General features: G+C 39.0%; 1 protein-coding gene across 1 annotated transcript; it reads left to right on the forward strand.

Annotated features, from left to right (window-relative positions):
* The first annotated feature begins 3,867 nt into the window (after window positions 1–3,867).
* Window positions 3,868–11,259, forward strand: LOC131356272 (Fc receptor-like protein 5). Its single transcript, XM_058395182.1, has 6 exons — window positions 3,868–4,051; window positions 8,362–8,637; window positions 8,717–9,028; window positions 10,430–10,696; window positions 10,880–11,143; window positions 11,255–11,259. The coding sequence occupies exons 1-6, from the start codon at window positions 3,868–3,870 to the stop codon at window positions 11,257–11,259; spliced, it is 1,308 nt and encodes a 435-aa protein (XP_058251165.1).
* Window positions 11,260–22,233: the final 10,974 nt, after the last annotated feature.

The following is a 22,233-nucleotide window of genomic DNA, read 5'->3' on the forward strand; positions in this document are numbered from 1 at the left end:
GCACAAAGCAAGGTCCATAAAGACATGGATGACAGAGTCTGGTGTGGATGAACTTGACTGGCCTGCACAGAGTCCTGACCTCAACCCGATAGAACACCTTTGGGATGAATTAGAGCAGAGACTGAGAGCCAGGCCTTCTCGTCCAACATCAGTGTGTGACCTCACAAATGCGCTTCTGGAAGAATGGTCAAAAATTCCCATAAACACACTCCTAAACCTTGTGGACAGCCTTCCCAGAAGAGTTGAAGCTGTTATAGCTGCAAAGGGTGGACCGACGTCATATGGGAATGGGATGTCACTTAAGTTCATATGTGAGTCAAGGCAGGTGAGCGAATACTTTTGGCAATATAGTCAATATAGTGTATATATATGTATATATATATATATATATATATATATATATATATATATATATATATATATATATATATATATATATATATATATATATATATATATATATATAACACACACACACACACAATAATTTGTTTATTATTTTTAATCTTTTGTGTCTTTCAGTGGTACCCAAGGTAATTAGTCTAACTGGTAATTAGTCTTACTATTACTGTCCCAGCAATAGTAAATTTGAACTGAACACAATCCATCATAAAGCATAGCCAATCATAACAGTTTTTCTCTGTGTGCTTTCTCGTACTGCAGCTGAAGAGATCGCAGTCCGCACACACATACTTACAAGAGCGCACATGCATAGAGAGATACACCCCTCCACTTCTTATGGCTTTCCTTATAAAACTTGAGGGATTTATTATCTATTTCTGCTATTAAATGTCTATAATCAGTCTCTCCTCATCCATTTTTGATGATTAATATTATTAATGCGCTTCCATTGAAATCTCTGTATACAGGAGTTGTCAGCCGCGACATCACAGAAATAAAAACAGTTTCTAAAACTGGTTAGGCTGTTCAGGACAAAAACTGATTAACATGGAAAAGATACATTTTACTCGTGTGTCGCAGCATCATGTCGCGTGTAGTTAGGACACGGTGTAAAACAAATCTCAATTCAAAATTCAAGCAACAATTTAAAAGTCTATAATTAAAATAAGACTGAGCTTTTTATACTAGATTTTCTTTACATTTTGGTAATAAGCCCACTCTCAATCATTGAGTCCCCCCTCCCCACACTACCCTGGTTTGCATTTGTATAGCTCACTGTAGTCATTTACATATGAAAGCTAAACCCAGGCCTAGGTGATAGGAACATGGGGGGTCAACTGCCAAGCCTATTTCACGTCAATTTTTGGCAGTTCCCGACAATTATCTGTGCTGCCTGCACATTCCCGTATACAGTCATTAACCTGAAATTCTGTGGCAATTTACAGTGTCGTTAACTGACGAAAATCACACTTTTCATGCAGTGTGGATACACTTCCGTGTAACCCTCATTCTCACATGTCTGTATAATTTGGGATGTAGTTTGAAGCTGTTTACCCACCATTGCAGTGGACGGGCTCTGAGAAGGCCGAGGGGAATCACAGTGGCTGCCGCTGCAATTATACCCAGCAACTGCTGGAACTGAATTAGCTTCATCTTCCTGTTCAGATGAAATGACTGAGCCAGACTGGACAATTTCTTCCCCCTTTGAAAAGATAAAGAGGCCATCATTAGATGGGAGTCCAGCGAAATCCCGATGAACACTGTCTGTTGTCGAGGGCTTGGATTGCTCTTGTCCCAGTTCACTTTGAAACCAAGAGCCTGGACACATTGAATTACTATTCTAGTGTCCTTCATGACTTGACTGTTGGTAGGTGCAAAGATTAACCAGTCGTCCAAGTATGCTAGAATTTTCATTCCTGCACACTGAAGACGATGGAGGGCTGCTGAAACCACCCTGGTGAAGACCCTTGGGGACAATGAGAGGCCAAATGGTAGGACCTTGAACTGGTAAACCTGATTCTGAAAGGCAAAGTGAACAAATGGGTGATGTTCTGGACAAATGGGTACATGGAAATACGCATCCTTTAGATGTATGGAAGTGAACCATTCTCCTGGTTCTATGGATTCTAGAATTTGTGTTGTCAGCATTTGTAAAGGCAACATCTTTATGAATCGGTTCAGTTGCTGCAAGTCCAGGATGGATCAAAGTCTACCAGCCTTCTTCGGTACCAGGAAATATTTAGAATAGACTCCAGTGGGCTGTTCGCTGGTGCCTACCTGAAGAATTGCCTCTTTCTGTAATAGAGTTGTAATCTTGTTGGCAAAAATTTGTGCCTGGACTGGGTCCTTGACTATGGTCATATGAACTCCTGCAAAAGTAGGAGGATGCCGCCGGAACTGAATCCTGTATCCGTTCTTGATGATATCTCAGACCCAGGGGTCTGATGTGCATTTATCCCAGCTGTCCAGGCTGAGTTGGGAGCATGTCCCGGCAACTCCAAGACCGTTATGCAGGGCTCCCCGGGGCTTGGAACCCCTGGGAGTATGCTTCCTCAGTGATCCTCCCCTAGCTGGAGGCTGATCAATTTGGGGAACATGGCTCCTCTCATGGGACTGATAACCCTTAGTCTGTCTCTTGTCATACCCCAAGATTCCAATCAGTGAAAGTGTGAGGGTCGAAAGGGCTGAGCACCTCTATGGCCATATCTAGTGGGTCCCACATGACCAAATGTTTGCTGGACAGATTCTGACTGACTCTTCTGCATCTTGCTTGGTCAGCAGTATCCAACAGGGACTGAGAGTCATGGTGAAAAACTCTACCAGGAACCACCAGCATATTGGTTAATTCCTTCCTAATAGATTCAGGCATGGATGTCTGAGCTAACCAAATCTGCTTTTGGGCCAAGATCGCCGAAGACATAAACAGCTTACCAATATCCCTGATGAGGGCTGCATCAACTAAATTCATAGAAGTGTGTTAGCGCCGATCTTTAAGAATAAAGGTGACGTGCAGAGTTGCAGCAACTATAGGTGGATAAAGTTGATGAGCCATACAATGAAGCTATGGGAAAGAGTAGTAGAAGCTATGTTAAGGAAGGTAGTGGAAATTTGTGAGCAGCAGCATGGCTTCATGCCCAGAAAGAGCACAACAGATGCAATTTTTGCTCTGAGAATTTTGATGGAGAAGTACAGGGATGGTCAGAGAGAGTTGCACTGTGTGTTTGTAGACTTGGAGAAAGCATATGACAGGGTACCAAGAGCTGTGGTACTGTATGAGGAAGTCAGGAGTAGCAGAGAAGTATGTCAGAGTGGTGCAGGATATGTATGAGAGGAGCAGTACAGTGGTGAGGTGTGCTGTAGGTCAGACAAAGGAGTTCAAAGTGGAGGTGGGATTGCATCAGGGATCGTCTCTGAGCCCCTTCCTGTTTGCTATGGTGATGGACCAGTTGTCAGAGGAGGTCAGACAGGAGTCTCCTTGGACAATGATGTTTGCAGATGACATTGTGATCTGTAGTGAAAGCAGGGAGCAGGTGGAGGAAAACCTGGAGACCTGGAGGTTTGTGCTGGAGAGAAGAGGAATGTCGCGCTGCCATCTTGGATCATAAGCAGGTAATCTTAGGGTATTAGTGTAGTTGTTGACCTTTGCAAAATGGAGGTGCACATAGGTGCAGCAGCTCAGTGCTTTCTTGGTGGGTGCTTTGTTTGGCTTCTCGTGTACGTGTTATTTCTCATCTTGTGTACATCCTGTTGGGCAAACAAGATCTACAGCTGGCACAATCTCTTTAAGATAGGAGTTTGTTTCGAGCAGAGTGTTACAGCCGAGTTTCTCTGCTCACACAACATTCCATTGGACAAAGCAAGGAGCCCCAGCTCTCCGTGGATTATCATCCCCGCATGGAGGAGGGGAAGACGGCGCTGTGAGAGGAAATAGAAGAGAGGCTGCAGGGCTGGCACGCTAACTAGGCTATGGAAGCAGCCACTCAGACCACCACTCCCCAGCCTTTTTCACAAGCCAATAAGATGGATGAACTGAGGCTACAGCTTGCGACTAACAACATTATGAAGGATAGCTGCATTCTGCTAATAACAGACTCAGCTATCAAGCTAACAGGCTACACTGCACAGCGTCATGAAAGGACATCGGACTCCAGTAAGAGCAGAGTAGGGGGGCTCTGTGTGTACATCAATAACAACTGGTGTACTAAAACAGTAACTTTAGACAGTCACTGCTCTCTGAACCTGGAGTATGTGACTGTTAAATGCAGGCCGAGAGAGTTCACTGTGGTCATGATTACTGTTGTTTACATTCCACTGGATACTAATGCTAACCTGGCTAATGGACATTTACATGGCAGCATTTTTAGCCAGCAGTGTACATATCCTGAAGCTGTGGACATCATAGCAGGGAACTTTAATCATCCCCAAATTCTACTAGCATGTTAAATGTGCTACAAGGGGAGCTAACACGTTGGACAAAGTCTACTCTAACATCAAGCTGGACTATAGGTCCAGACCACTTCTGCACCTGGGCCAGTCTGACCACATGTCCCTGCTTTTAATCCCTGCATATGCCCCCCTCAGGAAAACTGCTCCAACCATCACCAAGTATGTCAAGATTTGGCCAGACGAATGTCCGCTTCCTGGGAGTACACATTGAGGAGGACTTGACCTGGAGCGTGCAATTACCACAGCAATTACCTCACTCAATAGAATTAAAACATAACATGGTGCTAGTAAAAAGAGATTTGCAATTTGATGGATGACAGTGTATGGTTGTGTGTTTTGTTCTCTCTAATTTTATTTTATGTAAATACTATTTATTATTTTTTATGCTCTTTTTTAGTTTTATAATATAATGAGTGATGCACTGATGGGTTTGCATTTTTTAAAGGTGTGCCCTGCGATGGGATGAGTGTGTCCAGGGTATATCCTGCCTTGATGCTCGATGATGCCTGAGATAGGCACAGGCTCCCCGTGACCCGAGATTAGATCGGATAAGCGTTACAGGCAATGAAATGTTACAATGACAATAAAGACATTCAATTCAAAAGTGTAGTGTTGCAAAGAGAGGTGTGTGTTTTGGTGTGATTATATTTGTGATTGCTGGTTCTGAATCTTTTAACCGACAAAAACCAACATCAAGTGGTATAATTTTTTAAAATACAATTTCTTTTGTTTTGAAGTTTAGTGTGAAATAAGAAAATCTGTATGTTGAAAAAGAAAACAATTTTCTGCTTGTATTTGAATTGAGTTTTATTCTCACCACTGTGGCCCGGGTTTGATTCTCAGGCATGGAACAGACCCAGCCACTGAGAGATTAAGCCTCAGTGCTAGTCCCAAACTCGGAAAAAATAGGAGGGTTTCATCACGAACAGTGTCCGGCGTAAATTCTATGCCAAATATCAGGAATATGTGGCCCAGACATTCTGCATTTGACAAAATCACAGGAAAATAAATGGATCCTGTTTGGGAAAAAAGTCATGAAAATAAAGAAATCACATGAGAAAATCATGGAGAGGAGGAAATACAATCTACCATCTTCAGGATTTGTGTGTCATTTTGGGTTATTGACTTTCTGAATCATTGAAAAGTTAAAAAAAAAAGATACGTCAACGTAGACTATGAGCGCACTTAAAAAAAAAAAAAAAACTATGAGCGCGCTAACTTGAAAACACTAATGGCTAATAATTTATATACAATTGAATCACTTTGTAATATCTACTCCCCGAGTAAATGACTCATCCACCTCTTCAGAAACAGCTGGTGCAAATCTAGATGTGGATGCTAATAAACTACAGATGTCATGAAGGATGCCCCGCTTTTGGCATTTATACGCTTTGCAGATTGAAACGAAATGCAGGAAGAATTTTTGTTTTGTAAACAGCTGCCTGAATGCACAACAAGCAATTGATAACTATTTCCAAGAACAAATCATTCCTGCTGAGTGAGAAGCTGCTTAGAATGGGTGTCTTCTCCTTCACCATCTCCTAGATTGCTGACTACATATCAGATAGACCCCAGTTTGTGCTATTGGGGGCCTCCCTGTTTGAAACAGTAACAGAGGATCACCTCAGGGGACTGTCCTGTCTCCATTTTTGTTCACTCTATACACCTCAGGCTTTCAGTACAACTCTGGATCATTCTGATGACTCTGCAGTGGTGGGGTGTTTTAGGGATGGACAGGAGTCTGAGTGCAAGGGACTGCTGGATAACTTTGTGGACTTGTGCACTAGGAATTACCTGCTCCTACATGTGATGAAGACCAAGGAGATGGTGGTGGAGGACTAAAACTTTGATTGAGCCCAAGTATTTTGGTTTACACTTAAATGACAGACTGGACTGGAGGACCCACACTGATGCTGTATACAAGAAGGAAATGAGCAGACTCTATTTTCTGAGGAAGCTCAGATCTTTCAATGTTTGCAACAAGATGCTGGAGATCTTCTACCAGTCTGTGGTGGGGAGTGCCATTTACTGTGTTGTTGTCTGCTAGGTGAGAGGGGACAGCATCAGCATCAGGGATGCCTGCAGGATTTACAAGCTAATTTGCAAGGCTGGATTTATCATTGGACACAAACTGGTGGCAGTGAGGAACATGAGGTCACTGAACAAACTGCTCTCCATTATGGACAATATGTTTCATCCACTCTACAATACACTACAGAGTCAGCGGAGCTCATTCTCCAAAAGACTCATTCAGATTTGTTGTTATAAAGAACATTACAGGAGGTCATTTGCAATAACATTTAACAATAGTTATAACATTCTCATACTACACTAATACAACCATTAACACTATTTTCTGGACTCTCAAGGCACTTCATAATAATTATTTCATGGTAGTTTGCACATGTCTACTGTGATGTAAATATGGTTAAATCCATAACTGTGTTTCATATCTGCACTACTATGTTTAACTTAACTTATTGTATTTAATATATATATAAAAGCTTTCCAGAAAGGCCCACTTAATATCTTTTTGACACCAATTATGAACCTGAGTGATGTAGGAGAGGAACATTACAAGTTCATTCTTCAACTTTAGCGAAATAAAGTAATTTTCTGCAAATTGCTATTTGTTGCTAGAATTTCTGAGGCATAGAGGTGAGGGTTCATTTAAAAATATCACATCACCTTGCACCACAATGGAAATCTTTCTCTCGTTCTCTTTAAGTGTAAGAAGACAGGAAGTGTAGTGTCTATAACACAAGCCACTAAACAGTAAGTCGTTTATCAGTGTGACAGAATGGAGCTGTGGCCACTCTGTGTGATGATCTGTGAGTAAAAATGTTTTCTCTGTGTCTTCATTAAAGTGAGCGGTGGGTTAAAAAATGTTCAAATGAAGTCTGATGATCTGTGTGATGAGGTTCATATGTGATTAGGACATTGTCTAGACTTAGTTGTGTGAGCTAGTCCATATGACTTTTTTTGTTTGTTTGTTTAATATTGTTGTATTTTGTTTACTTTTAGTTTGTTATCTATGTGGAATAGTACAAATTAGCTGTATTAATCCTTACAAGCACAGCAAGATAAATGTGTGTGTAGGATGTAAGACAGTATAGATGAGTGTATAAACTGCTGTGTTTCTGCTAATGTTCTCATTGAGAGTTGATCTTGATCATTGATCTTGGTGTATTTATCACACAACACATTGCTTATGTTGTGTTCATGTTGGATTTGTATTCAGGTGGAGAAGATTGTGTTTGTACATTGTCATGCAGAGTTTAAGATATTTACATACATGATAGCTATGTGTGTGATCTTACACTCCTGTAACATACACTCATACATATTCATGACTGTTTTTGTGCTTTACAAATCTCCCATGGATATCATTTTTGCATTGTATCTTTCTAATAGTAGAATCAAGAATGCTGATCTTATTTGAGGAGAGTAAGCTGCTCCTTAGATATTAGTCTTAGATCTTTATTGACTTCTTGGTCCAGTCATCAATGCACTTTAGGGAACTTATGGCAGGTCTGCTACTTTTTCTCATCTCTGCCACAGTTTCATTTGATCTTGGCACAGTGTGCTGCTTTTCTACACAGAGCCAGTTGGTGTTGTTTAACTGGTGTTTAGTTAAACAGTAATAAACTAAACAGAGTCAATATTTGTTGTGATAACCCTGTGACTTTTTATAAGGAAAGTGACTAATATGTCAAAAAAAAGTATTGTCTGGAAAGTGAGCTATTAAATAATATGACTTTTTTAAATATGTTTTTTTGGCAATGTTTAAAAACCTAAAATGTTTTTAATGTAGCTCAATAATGCAAAACTCATAGAATAAATATCTATAAGAAAATCTGTGCATAAACGGGATGCTAAGTATATAAATATTATTACATATACACTACACCATCACTAAATTAGACTAATCACAGACTAATGACAGTAGAATCAGAACTGTATTTATTGCAGTGTTTATTTTGTGGTGTTAATAATAAGATTACGTTTCTGCAGAGAGTCCTAAAGCTGTGGTGACCATAAAGCCTGACAAACATGTGTTCAGAGGAGAGACTGTGACTCTCAGGTGTGAAATACAGGGAGGAGGAGACACTGAGTGGACATACAGCTGGTATAAAAATGATTACGAACTCTACCGAGAACACAAAACACAGGAGTTCAGCCTCAGGTCAGTTAGAAATGAAGACAGTGGTAACTACACCTGCAGAGGGAGGAGAAGCAGTGACACTCAGAGCTCAGAGATCAGTGATGCTGTTACTCTCACTATATCAGGTGAGTGTGTGAGTTTGTGTTATCCTGTCATTAATTATAAACTCTGTATAATTTTTTTTACATGTTTGTTGTCCATCAGATGTAGCAGAGGCAGTAGTGAGTGTGTCTCCATCGAGCTGGCTGACTGAAGGAGATTCAGTGACTCTAAGCTGTGAGGTTAAACACTCCTCTACAGGCTGGACATTCAGCTGGTACACAGATGTTCTCTACAGAGGCAGTCAGGGTTTCATCAGGTACAATAGAGAACTCCTCTCAGACAGCAGCAGAGGATCTGGAGGCTCCTACACTCTCAGTCCTGTTACTCTGAATCACACAGGAGTTTATGTGTGCAGAGCAGAGAGAGGAGTCTTTCACACACCTTACAGCAAACTACAGCCACTGTGGATCACTGGTGAGGAAATAAAACATTGTTGAGTTTAATCAGAGTAAATATGTGTAAATGAAAGAATAAATAAATAAATAGAGAATTTATTAAATAAAGAGCAACACACATCTAGAGGAGGTTTTTATATAGCAGTCTGGTCTGAAAAGGTTTATGTAGCATGTAGTTACAGGGGGTCTCCTTGTGGTCTGAAAAGTAGGCAAGTAACTGTCCAACATTGACAGCAGATCTGTAAGATAATGACTCACACATCTCACAGTGCTTAACTAAAACTGACAATCAGCAGCATTTATTCCATCATTAATTGCAGTTGCTGTAAATCACATTGCATACACTGATCAGGCATAACATTATGACCATTGACAGGTGAACTAAATAACACTGATTATCACCTCATCATGGCACCTGTTCATGGGTGGGATATATTAGGCAAGCAACTTTTGTCCTCAAAGTTGATGTGTTAGAAGCAGGAAAAATGGGAATGTGTAAGGATTTGAGCGAGTTTGACAAGGGCCAAATTGTGATGGCTAGACGACTGGATCAGAGCATCTCTGAAACTGCAGCTCTTGTGGGGTGTTCCCGGTCTGCACTGGTCAGTATCTATCAAAAGTGGTACAAGATAGGAAGAATGGTGAACTGGTGACAGGGTCATGGGCGGCCAAGGCTAGCCCGTGTGATCCGATCTAACAAACGAGCTACTGTTGAAGTTGAAGAAGTTAATGTTGGTTCCGATAGAAAGGTGTCAGAATACACATTGCATGAGGGGTCAGGGCTGTTTTGCAGCAAAAGGGGGAACAAACAAAATATTAGACAGGTGGTCATAATGTTCTGTCTGGTTGGTGTAGGTGCACAAAATTCTAAATGTGTGCTGTATTCCTTATTAATAGCAAACCATATTACTTCCCATCAGTGCTGATATCCTTGTGATATTTCATAATGTTAATACTACATGAATTAATCACCCTTAATATACTTTTTATACTGTATATTTTTATGCAAACTGTATAATAGTTTACGTAATACTTTTTTCATAACTCTACCTATCCATGTTCCTGTTTGCTCAGTGTTTGCTATAATACTTTTCATTAGCCTTTTTTTCTGAGTGGTTTTCTAATCTTAGAGCCTATATTACTGTTGCTGATCTCTCTCTTGATTATTACTTTGTTAAACAGCAATATGTTTCTAAATCTATTCCTTAGTAGTCTAATCTAACTCCTTAGTAGTGATGTGTAAGGCAGGTGAACAGACTTTGAGTAGTCTAATTTAAGAAATTAAAGGTCTAGTCCTGGGTAAATTTTTAATGTTACACATATTAATAAACTGTACATATACAAGAACATTATAATAAAATCATTAAACATTTGAATCATATTGATTTCATAATAAAATTAAATTATATGTGTATTTCAGGTGAATCTCCTCCAGTATCTCTGATCATCAGTCCAAGCAGAACTCAACACTTTACTGCTGACTCTCTCTCACTGAGCTGTGAGGACCACAGCAAGTCTACTGGATGGACAGTGATAGGATACAGATACAGAGAGGTATTGGTCGATTGTTCATCAGTTTCAGGAGCTACATGTAACATCAGCTCCCTCTCTACATCACACACTGGAGTTTACTGGTGTCAGTCTGAATCTGGAGGACGCAGTAATCCTGTCAACATCACAGTGCACTGTGAGTCTTCACTGTTCTCATCTGTAACAGATTTACAATATACAGGACTAGAGATAACACTTTTAAACTCTACTGAATCAGTGTAAAGAAATGATCATTGTGTTACACTCTCTCTGATATTTACCACTGATAGAGCTCTCTGTGTTAAATTCATTACTGTATTTTACACACTTTCTATTTTAGTGTCTTCTTTCTCTTTCCTACAGATGGTGCTGGCCAGTCCTGTCCATCCTGTGACTGAGGGACATCCTCTGATTTTACGCTGTTTATCTCACAACAAAAAGATCCCAGACTCTGGTGTTGATTTCTATAAAGATGATTCCATCCTCCAGTCCCAGACTACAGGAGAGATGACCATCAGTAGTGTCTCAAAGTCAGATGAAGGTTTCTGCCACTGTAAACACCCAGAGAGAGGAGAGTCACTGAAAAGCTGGGTTTCAGTCAGAGGTGAGAAATATTTATTCAGTTTGTTTCTTAAGCAATGAAACTGAATGGGATTATAGTAAAATAACCAGTGATGTGGTATTCATTAGCTCTGTGGTATTTTTGCATGTGCAGTATGATACACTATATTGCCAAAAGTATTCGCTCACCCATCCAAATAATCAGAATCAGGTGTTCCAATCACTTCCATGGCCACAGGTGTATAAAATCAAGCACCTAGGCATGCAGACTGTTTTTACAAACATTTGTGAAAGAATGGGTCGCTCTCAGGAGCTCAGTGAATTCCAGTGTGGAACTGTGATAGGATGCCACCTGTGCAACAAATCCAGTCGTGAAATTTCCTCGCTCCTAAATATTCCACAGTCAACTGTCAGCTGTATTATGAGAACGTGGAAGTGTTTGGGAACGACAGCAACTCAGCCACGAAGTGGTAGGCCACGTAAACTGATGGAGCGGGGTCAGCGGATGCTGAGGCGCATAGTGCAAAGAGGTCGCCAACTTTCTGTAGAGTCAATCGCTACAGACCTCCAAACTTCATGTGGCCTTCAGATTAGCTCAAGAACAGTGCGCAGAGAGCTTCATGGAATGGGTTTCCATGGCCGAGCAGCTGCATCCAAGCCATACATCACCAAGTCCAATGCAAAGCGTCGGATGCAGTGGTGTAAAGCACGCCGCCACTGGACTCTAGAGCAGTGGAGACACGTTCTCTGGAGTGACGAATCGCACTTCTCCATCTGGCAATCTGATGGACGAGTCTGGGTTTGGCGGTTGCCAGGAGAACGGTACTTGTCTGACTGCATTGTGCCAAGTGTAAAGTTTGGTGGAGGGGGGATTATGGTGTGGGGTTGTTTTTCAGGAGCTGGGCTTGGCCCCTTAGTTCCAGTGAAAGGAACTCTGAATGCTTCAGCATACCAAGACATTTTGGACAATTTCATGCTCCCAACTTTGTGGGAACAGTTTGGAGCTGGCCCCTTCCTCTTCCAACATGACTGTGCACCAGTGCACAAAGCAAGGTCCATAAAGACATGGATGACAGAGTCTGGTGTGGATGAACTTGACTGGCCTGCACAGAGTCCTGACCTCAACCCGATAGAACACCTTTGGGATGAATTAGAGCGGAGACTGAGAGCCAGGCCTTCTCGTCCAACATCAGTGTGTGACCTCACAAATGCGCTTCTGGAAGAATGGTCAAAAATTCCCATAAACACACTCCTAAACCTTGTGGACAGCCTTCCCAGAAGAGTTGAAGCTGTTATAGCTGCAAAGGGTGGACCGACGTCATATTGAACCCTATGGATTAGGAATGGGATGTCACTTAAGTTCATATGCGAGTCAAGGCAGGTGAGCGAATACTTTTGGCAATATAGTGTATGTGTCTTCATCTGAAACTTGTATTTTTTTAGGGCCTGTACTAGAATTTTCACAATATTATAATTAATATTTTATTCCTTATCAGGTCCATTGCAAGCTTCAAGTTCAGTGCTCAGACTGATCAGTAGTCTAGTGACGGTTTCTGTGTATCTGCTGCTGACCATCATTGTGGCAGTGAAATGTTTCAGAGCTCAAGGTAAAAACATTTCCAGTCCGTTTGTTCCTTTCACATAATAAACACACTGACATGTAGTAACAGGAGAAGTAGAAACAGTTCCACAATATTGATGAAAACTTTAGTTACAGTATTAAAGCTGTAAAATGCAGTTACAGTCATGATTACATAATTAATGTACAGATGCTAAGGGATAATGATTATGTACACTTGAATATGTGAGTATGTAATTAAATGATTTCTGTATGATTCAGATGACAGGATGTTAACGTGGTTGTAGGAAACCATCACAAATTAGTTGTAATAATGAAAAGAGAGGTTTATGTAATTAATGTTTATTATTCTTGAACACAGGCATTTGTAGCCATTTTCTCTAGGCTAAAGAAGTCAACCAAGAACACGAAAAACAGGAGTTCAGCCTCAGGTCAGTTAGAAATGAAGACAGTGGTAACTACACCTGCAGAGGGAGGAGAAGCAGTGACACTCAGAGCTCAGAGATCAGTGATGCTGTTACTCTCACTGTATCAGGTGAGTGTGTGAGTTTGTGTTATCTTGTCATTAATTATATGTAAACTCTGTAAACTGTATGATATTTTTTACATGTTTGTTGTCCATCAGATGTAGCAGAGGCAGTAGTGAGTGTGTCTCCATTAAGCTGGCTGACTGAAGGAGATTCAGTGACTCTAAGCTGTAAGGATAAACACTCCTCTACAGGCTGGACATTCAGCTGGTACACATATGTTCTCTACAGAGACAGTCAGGGTTTTATCAGGTACAGTATAGAGCTCCTCTCAGACAGCAGCAGAGGATCTGGAGGCTCCTACACTCTCAGTCCTGTTATTCTGAAGTACTCAGGAGTTTATTTGTGCCAAACAGAGAGAGGAGTCTTTCACACATGGTACAGCAGGGATGTCCAATCTTATCTGCAAAGGGCCGGTGTGGGTGCATGTTTTCATTCCAACCAAGCAGAAGCTACACCTGATTCCACCTGTTTAATCAACTGATTTTGGCTTTCATTAGACTCACGTGTGACTTCTTCTCGGTTGAAGTGAAAGCCTGCACCCACACCAGCCCTTTGCGGTTAAGATTGGACACCCCTGTGGTACAGCAAACTACAGCCACTATGGATCACTGGTGAGGAAATACAACACTGTTGAGTTTAATCAGAGTAAATATGTGTATATGAAAGAATAAATGCATAAATAGTGAATTTATTAAATAAAGAGTAACACACTACTACTACTACTACTACTAATAATAATACATTTAGTTCATTTCATTTATATATCAGGTAATATAAAAAGAGTAGGAAAAAGATGAACATGAATGAGGGGAAAGAATTGGCAACAAAATGAAAGATTAGTAAAAGACCTTGGAGTGGAATATGGTACTAAATACTCTGCCCATTCTTATCAGGCTGGTCTTAGGAACCATTAATAGATCAGTACTGGTGGACCTAATATTACATATTGCTTCCTGTGTGAAAAATATGAATTTCTTTAAATGAAGTAAAGGTCACACAAAAAAGTGATTGTTGTGAGTGTCCTAATGAAATTGCATTGTTAACAAATCATGGTCCATTATGAACATTTGTAGAAGGTTAAACGGTACTCAAGTGACAGCAGCTTTTTCCTTTGTGTCTTTGTCTTTCCTCTGTCTCAGGTCCCATGTCCAACACTGTACCAGTAGCTGTGGCTGTGGGACTGAGTTTGGCCTTGCTGTTCATCATCCTTTTACTGATCCTGCTGTGGAAACACAAATCCAACAAAGGTCTGATAATTAGGATAATACTATGTAGAATGAATTGTACTTGCATACTCATAAGTTAATAAATAATAATGAGATGTAAATTACACTAAATGCGCTCATGACACAGCTGATTTACATTTAGAATCAACCACAAAACTGATAAAAGACAAACGTGGCAAGATGATGACTAAACAGTGAAAAACACAAAATTTCTCCAGTTCTGCAGCTCAGCTATAGACACACTAACTTTTCCTTCTTTTATGGAATGCCATTATTTTTCTCTCCTAATTTGTTCACATTAGTGATTCTTCTTATAAGTAAATTTGCCTGCACTAAAGAGCTTAGGATGAAGGTATTTCTTCAAACTAACTGGATTTTCATTAATAATACATTAAGTGTGTTAAAGCTCCTGTGAATGACTTACAAATACACTAATGTATACAAGCTCTCTAAAATATAGTTTGTGTGGTTTATAAATTGAGGAAATGAAGAACTTCCTTCTTGTCATACAGGAAAGGACAGAGGCATACAGCAGAACAGCAATCAGACACCAGGACAGAGTCAGTCAGGAGCTGAGGATTCTCAGTCAGGAAACACACCGCTTCAAACCGGTCAGACAGTGTGTCACATCATCAATACTTTCCTTATATATACAGTAATTCAATATAAGAGTATATTCTTACTAACAAGTTCATGTAAACAACAATCATTTCACTGGAATTATTTTCAAAAAGGTCAGAAAATCTGCATTGTTGTCTTTATTTGTTAATCCTCAAAGCAATAAATATAAACCATAAAGTAAATCCAGTAAATCCAGTAAACCATAAATACAGTAGAGAGAGAGAGATAGAGAGAGAGAGAGAGAGAGAGAGACAGAGAGAGAGGTTTCAAGATTCAAGATTCAAGAAGCTTCATTGTCATTTCAACCACATATAGATGACGCAGTACATAGTGAAATGAAACAACGTTTCTCCAGGACCTCGTGCTACATAAACATACAACATAAAGATCAAATACAAAAAATAACACAAAGCTAGGACGAAAGTTTGTCCAAGCCACATAAAGTGTAACGTGTGCAGCTAGGTGCAAATAAAGAACAACATGACAGTGCAAAAATAATAAATACAGAAAAAGACAACACAAAAACACAGGACACTTAGCACTGAAAAAAAAAGAAAAAGAACGTGCAATGAAATGTAAATGAAATGAAATAAAATGAGATGATGATGAACTTTGTCACCTGACAACATGTATTGTGGAAAAATACAATAGCAGCGGTTGAGGCAATGCAAAATAGAAATAAACATAAATATAAATATAGCAGCAGATGAAAAACACAGGGGTTGAGGTAGTGAAATAAGTATCGAACAATATAAGTTATGTGCGTTTGAGTGTGTGTGTCCACACAGGTGAGAGAGAGAGAGAGTGTGGGTGTGTGTATGTGTGTGTGAGAGACAGAGAGTTATGTACAGTTCAGTCCTGAGTGTGTGTGTGTGAGAGACAGAGAGTTTTGTACAGTTCAGTCCAGGGTGTTGAGGATCCTGATGGCTTGAGGAAAGAAACTGTTCAACAGTCTGGTTGTGAGGTTATGTGCATATAAAGTTTACAAGTTTAAAAATAAATAAGAAAGAGAACGTAACAGATTCAGTTCAAATCTATAACAGGTTGTGTCTACAGGCTCTACATATCTGGTATTCAGTTCCATCTCATCATGTTGTGTGTCTGTGTTTGTTTTGTTCACTGTCACTGCAGATCATGATGCTGGGCCTAGTGATGTAACTTACGTTAAGCTTGAACTGAAGCCACAGAAAAAAGCAAAGAAAAGACAAGGTAAAAAAGTACAAAAAGTTTTAACAGAAAACCTATATACCAGTGGTGGGCCGTCAGGGCCAGTAAGGCTTTCTCTGCTGGCCTAAACAGAAGGTGATCTGAATCACTGACTTGCATTTTAATATATTTAATATATTTTCCCATGAATGTGTATTAAATTATTCCCAATAGTCTATTCTCTACGTTTCAGAGCTTTTCTCTTGGTTGTGCTGCTTCCAGTAGTGTATATTTATGATAAGAGTATTTATCCAATCATATTTCAGCCAGTGGCTGACATCATGTGTTGCCCGGGTGAAAGAAATCTGCCTTAAGGCCTTCAGAATCAATAGTGCAGGCGCCTGGAGCTTAAAATAAGTGGCAATGAAACTGTTCCATTAACCAATCAGATTTTGAGTTGGCGTCACTGGGGCCATCTAGCAAGCATACGATTATGTCAGCAATTTCCTGTCCTTTGATTGGATAATTGGAGTAGTCAGAGGCAGTGAACCACACAAACTAAATAAAATATATATATTTTAAACTCACAATGGCTGACAGAGGAGAAGAAATCGATTTGGTCGCAGACATCCTTACAAATGCATTTTCAAGGCAGACTATAATAAAATTGACTATTCCTTATGAGGTGTGAAATACTGTAGACTAATTTCTTTTTTACTTTGCTATTTAATGGTTAATTAGTATCTATTGCCATGGCATCATAATGATGGTATAGAGGAGGATTAATTCAGTAAGGACACAAGTGAAGGCCTACGTGTAAAACGCACGGCCCGCCACTGCTATATACATACCCTTTTAATGTTTACTGATTTTTTTTTAACTAATTCATTTAGTTTATCTCTGCTGAGCAATTCCGATGGATTTTAGTTGACTGTAGATGTTAATTCAGGGTTTCTTGTTCTTGTTACCTAGTGAAAGCTAATGCTGTACCTGATAATGTTTAGTGTTCTGAAGCAGAACACATAGGTAAGAGAAAGTTCTGTTTACTTACAGAAATCTTAGAATTGTGTAGAAACACTAGAAACACTTTGTGTCTTGCTCAGCAGGAGTTCAGTAGGAGTTAAAATACTGATAAATAGGAGCTAAATAGTGTAATTAAATTTTAAACATTTTAAAAATCTAAAACATCTCAAAATTTTCATTTTTAGGTGCTGAAGGTGGGTGTAAGAGGTGAGAGAGAGAGAGAGAGAGAGAGAGTGTTTATCTTGTGTACATTTACAGTAAAATCGGAGTAGGATTTGTTTGTATATGATCTTTTGGATCTTTTGATGGTGGGACAGGATTATATTTTAGCAATGATGTATTTACACAATCTAAACTATTTCCACACAATGGAAAAAATGTATGTGTTTGGTTACTTAATGCCAAGTAGGCCTAAACTGTGTGCCCTGATTGTGGCAATATCAGTATATGTTAAAATATCCCTCAGTTTATGTATCCACTGTTAAAGAAATTTTAAGAGGATTTTTTTTATGTTGTTTGCTATTAATTTGCAAGTATTTCAGCAAATACTTTTGTACTTTTAGCTTGCACAAATGAATCTGTAATAAATTATACATACAGTGGAGATCAGAGAACAACCTACAATTTCCTTTACAAATTAGAAAGAACAGTTTTTAAGCATATTTCATGAGTTACACATATTTTGAAGCACAGAATAAAAAACTTCAATGAGATTTGAAAAAGAATGCTGATCAAAATTAGCGAACACTTTCAGATACCTCCCAGTTGGTGTTAACCTGGCACCTGGTGCTAATTTCTTTAATTATCTGAAAAACCCTATGTAACTAGCAGCCTAACTGTCCAGTTTTCACTGACTTTGCAAGATGGTGAGCTGTTCTAAAGTGACCTAGATGAGATGAGGACCAAAGGGATGACTCTTTCAGCCATAGCAAGAGAAGTTGGTCGTTCCAAATCTGTGATTCTTAGGATATTGCATCTTTACAATGTCACAAACTTATTCAAGTCCCTCAAAAAGGCTGGTCGTTCACGAAAGACAAACGCAAGAGAGGACAGGATAATGCGGAGAATCTCAATGGGCAGTAGGTTTAACACTACAGCTAGGATTGCTCGCCAGTTCAGCGCTGAACAGAGTAAGGATCTGTCTTGCTACATAGCAGAGTGAATGCAAATGTTCATCCTTCCCTGCGTTCATCACCCAATCATCCAGCAATTTTCATGCATGACAATGCCCCCTGTCACGCAGCAAAACAGGTAAAGCAGTTAGTTGAAGCTGAAAACACTGAAATTATGAAATGGCCAGCCCAGAGTCCTGATCTAAACCCAATAGAAAACCTCTGGAAAATCCTTGGTAAGGAAATTTTGGCCAAGAAATCCACTACAGTCACTGAACTGTGGAAGAGACTGACAGAAGAGTAAAAGAAGATTACATTATTCCTGAAAAAAAATTAATTGTTCATAAATTGTTCTCTAATTCTGACCTCCACTGTATATTCTGCCATTTTCTTCAGTCTGTTAGTTATAGATTCACAGTCCAGTAGCTCAACTAGTGATGGCATCCTATGAGTTCATTCATATACATGATTAATGTTGTACAATACAAAAATACTATGTTTTTCATTACTATTTTCATTACTTAAATTGTATTCATTCATAACATATTATTATTTAGCAATTCTAGCAATACTGTACATCTAAAGGTAAAGGAAATAGTCTTATTATTATGAACAAAGTGTACTGTAAGTTGAAACAAAACCCCTTGTATTTTCTGTATTAAAAGCTTTCAACAGTGCCACCTTTTGGGTATAATTAATTCTATGTGTTATTAAATTTTATGCGTTTAAAAATTATGCTTTAAATTTGTGTCTATTTGTAAATAGTATTTGGATATCTGTTTTTTATTATCTGTTCTTCTTCTTCTTCTTCTTCTTCTTCTTCTTCTTCTTTATTATTATTATTATTCTTGCAATCTAGTCATTACAAAACTGCTCTTGGACCTTTTCCTCAAACTTTGACAAAGACAACTTTTCCCCATTTATGATTAAGTTATTTCTGTAAATGCACATCTCTTTTTTTATTATTCCTGCTGAATTTTAATATTTATTTGATTATCCTGACTATTCATGAAATCCTGTGACACAACTCACATTAATACAATAATCACAAGACAGAAGACTATTTTACAAGGTCAGAAGGTGAATACTCATATACAATATGACCTGCAGTCTGTTTGTCTTTTGGAAGTGACCTTCATATTGTTAATACATTTAGGTTTTATTAGGTACAAAAATAGGTCTGAGAGACTGAGTGGAGTTCAGCTGTAGTTCAGTCTCTCACCAGCAGAGAGAGAGCTTCACTGAACCAAACTGAAAGGAAGATCAGCATCACTTCTGCTACAGAGACACTAGGTACGTTTACATGGACACTTGTAATCCGATCGTAACAGGGCTAGAAGCACAATCAGATTAAAAAAGTGTCAAACACGTCAATCGGATGGAATTTGCCACATCCGATTAAAATTTCAATCGGATGATAAGGGGTGGTTTAAACCACTTTTAGGCCGATCGAGAGGACATGTAAACACTTAATTGGATGGAATATGTTCCTGGAAAGTTTTGCGCATGTGCAATGATGTATGACGTATGGACGTTGATACGAATGACGTACGGATGTTGATATGAATGACGTATGATGTACGGATGTTTTCGTGGACTGTGCTCAGGTCAAAAGATCTAATCCGATTCTAATCATGTGTCATGTAAATGCGCATAACAATCTGATTACTTTATACCGTGTTCATGTAAACGCTGCGATCGGATTCGTCAATCTGATTGAATTCAGTCCGATTTGATTAAAAAGTGTCCATGTAAACGCACCTATTGATTGAAGCACTGAAACAAACACACAGTAATAATACTAGTCAGATTTGTGTTACTGTTTTTTCCACCACATTCAGCATTGTGGAGATCAAATTAATGAATGAATTAATCAAACAATAATTAAATTCCCATCTATCATATTTTGTTACAGTGCAGTATATGAAATATATAAAATATAAATATAATATATCATTGATCCTGTGTTCTTCATGGTTCTTCTTCATGCTCTACTTCTGCTTTAGCTTCAAATAAAAATATATATTGCACTCTGACACCACTGATATTTTGGGTTGTCCTGGCCTAAGAAAAGAGAGAACAGACTTTTTATTTTCTTTATGCTGGGTTTTATTTGTAAAACCTCTTTATAAAATATATAATTGTGTGTGCATAGTCACATAGTTCAACCTCAGTCAGTCTCGTAAGTTATGCTGCATGTAATTTCCTCCACATCTGGCTAAAACTAACCGAAAACACCTCCTCTAATAGAAATTTCTACTTGTCAACTTGGGGTCTTCTCAGTTATCAGCTCTTTCTCTGTTTACAGAGAGACATTAAATCTTTAAACTGTGAACAGTGTAAAATCCCTCTTCTATACTTTGTAATTAGTTTATAACAGTATTTGCTTTAGATCAGTTAATATACAGACACTTGACTATACTAATAGCTTGTTGCTAAGCTACTCGCTTGTAAATGTAAATATTAAGCTTTTTTATGAGCTTTACATGCTCCGTCATGATCCTACCTGTTTACAGGCAGAAGCTGAAACAGGAAGCCGCCGCTCTCAGGAGAACATAGTGCTGCTCGGACCAATCAGATTCTATGATACAGGATTGTTTTAATCATGTGACCTGAGAGATACCATGTATCTTTTCCTCCGTGAAAACATCAAATCAACAAAATGGAGTCTCACACTAGAATCACGGTTCAACACCACCGACACAAGAGACATGTAGCATGTAATTAACAATATCACAATGAAATAAACACTCCGCTATGAACAAAGCTTCCTCTCTATGCTTGCATCAACACAAACAACCCCACAACTCCCCACGTAGAGATCTCCCAATACTGCAGAGGTTACACACTCTGTCTCTGCTTCACTCACACTTAACCAATGATGAAGAAAGCTCACCAGCACCTCTTCTTCCTCAGACTGTTGAGGATGTTTGGTATGAGCCCCAGTATCCTGAAATCATTTATTACCTGCATTATGGGGAGCATCCTGACTGCCTGCATCACCACCTGGTACAGGAGCAGCACATAACCACAGAGTTCTGCAGAAAGTCCTGCAGAAATCCCAGAACATCAAAAAGTCAGAAAGAGTAAGTTGTTGGATCTTAATTCTAGTGTTGTTACCATGTGATGCAAACAACAATCAACATACTGTATGTGCTTGGCTAGAATACAGATAATACTGGGTTTTGGCTTAAAGGATGTGCCGTGCCATGTTTAGTGGGAAAGTGACTTATCACATCTAGTTTGTAGAAGTTTGTAAGATTAATTTAACATGATACACTATCTACTACTGTGTGTTGCAACATATATCCTTCTGGTCACAAATACGGAACTACAATGGGTATGTGTGCATGCTTTTTTTGCAGTTGTGGTTAGTTTCTGTTGGTCTTGCTTAGAAACAAAGGGGCCTTAACCAGTCAGCATTAGTACTTCATACCCACTAGGCTATTTTGAGATTATCATGCTTTCTGCAGGAAAGAATTAAACTGAATATTAAACATACAGCTGTACTTACACACTGTACAAATATACACTGTACAAAGGGCACCATATCTCTGCTGGAGTCTCAAAAATAATTAGTTAATGAACTTTAAAAATATATGTATTTATGTGTATGTGTATGTCCTCCATCATAAATAAAAGAAAATGCCATTTCACTATCCCATTTTGTGACTAGTAGAAGCCCAACCTCAATATAATTAGATAAAAAGCTTTTCAGAAAGGTCCACCTAATATCTTAATGAACCTGAGTGAGGTAGCAGAGGAACTGTACAAGTTCATTCAGTGAAATAAAGTTATATTCTGCAAATTGCTATTTGTTGCTAGAATTTCTGGAGGCATAGAGGATCAACTTTCACCATAATGGAAATGTTTCTCTCTTTCTCTTTATGTGTAAG

Source organism: Hemibagrus wyckioides, linkage group LG07 (genome assembly GCF_019097595.1).
Source record: "Hemibagrus wyckioides isolate EC202008001 linkage group LG07, SWU_Hwy_1.0, whole genome shotgun sequence".
In the NCBI taxonomy this organism is placed as follows: Eukaryota; Metazoa; Chordata; class Actinopteri; order Siluriformes; family Bagridae; genus Hemibagrus; species Hemibagrus wyckioides.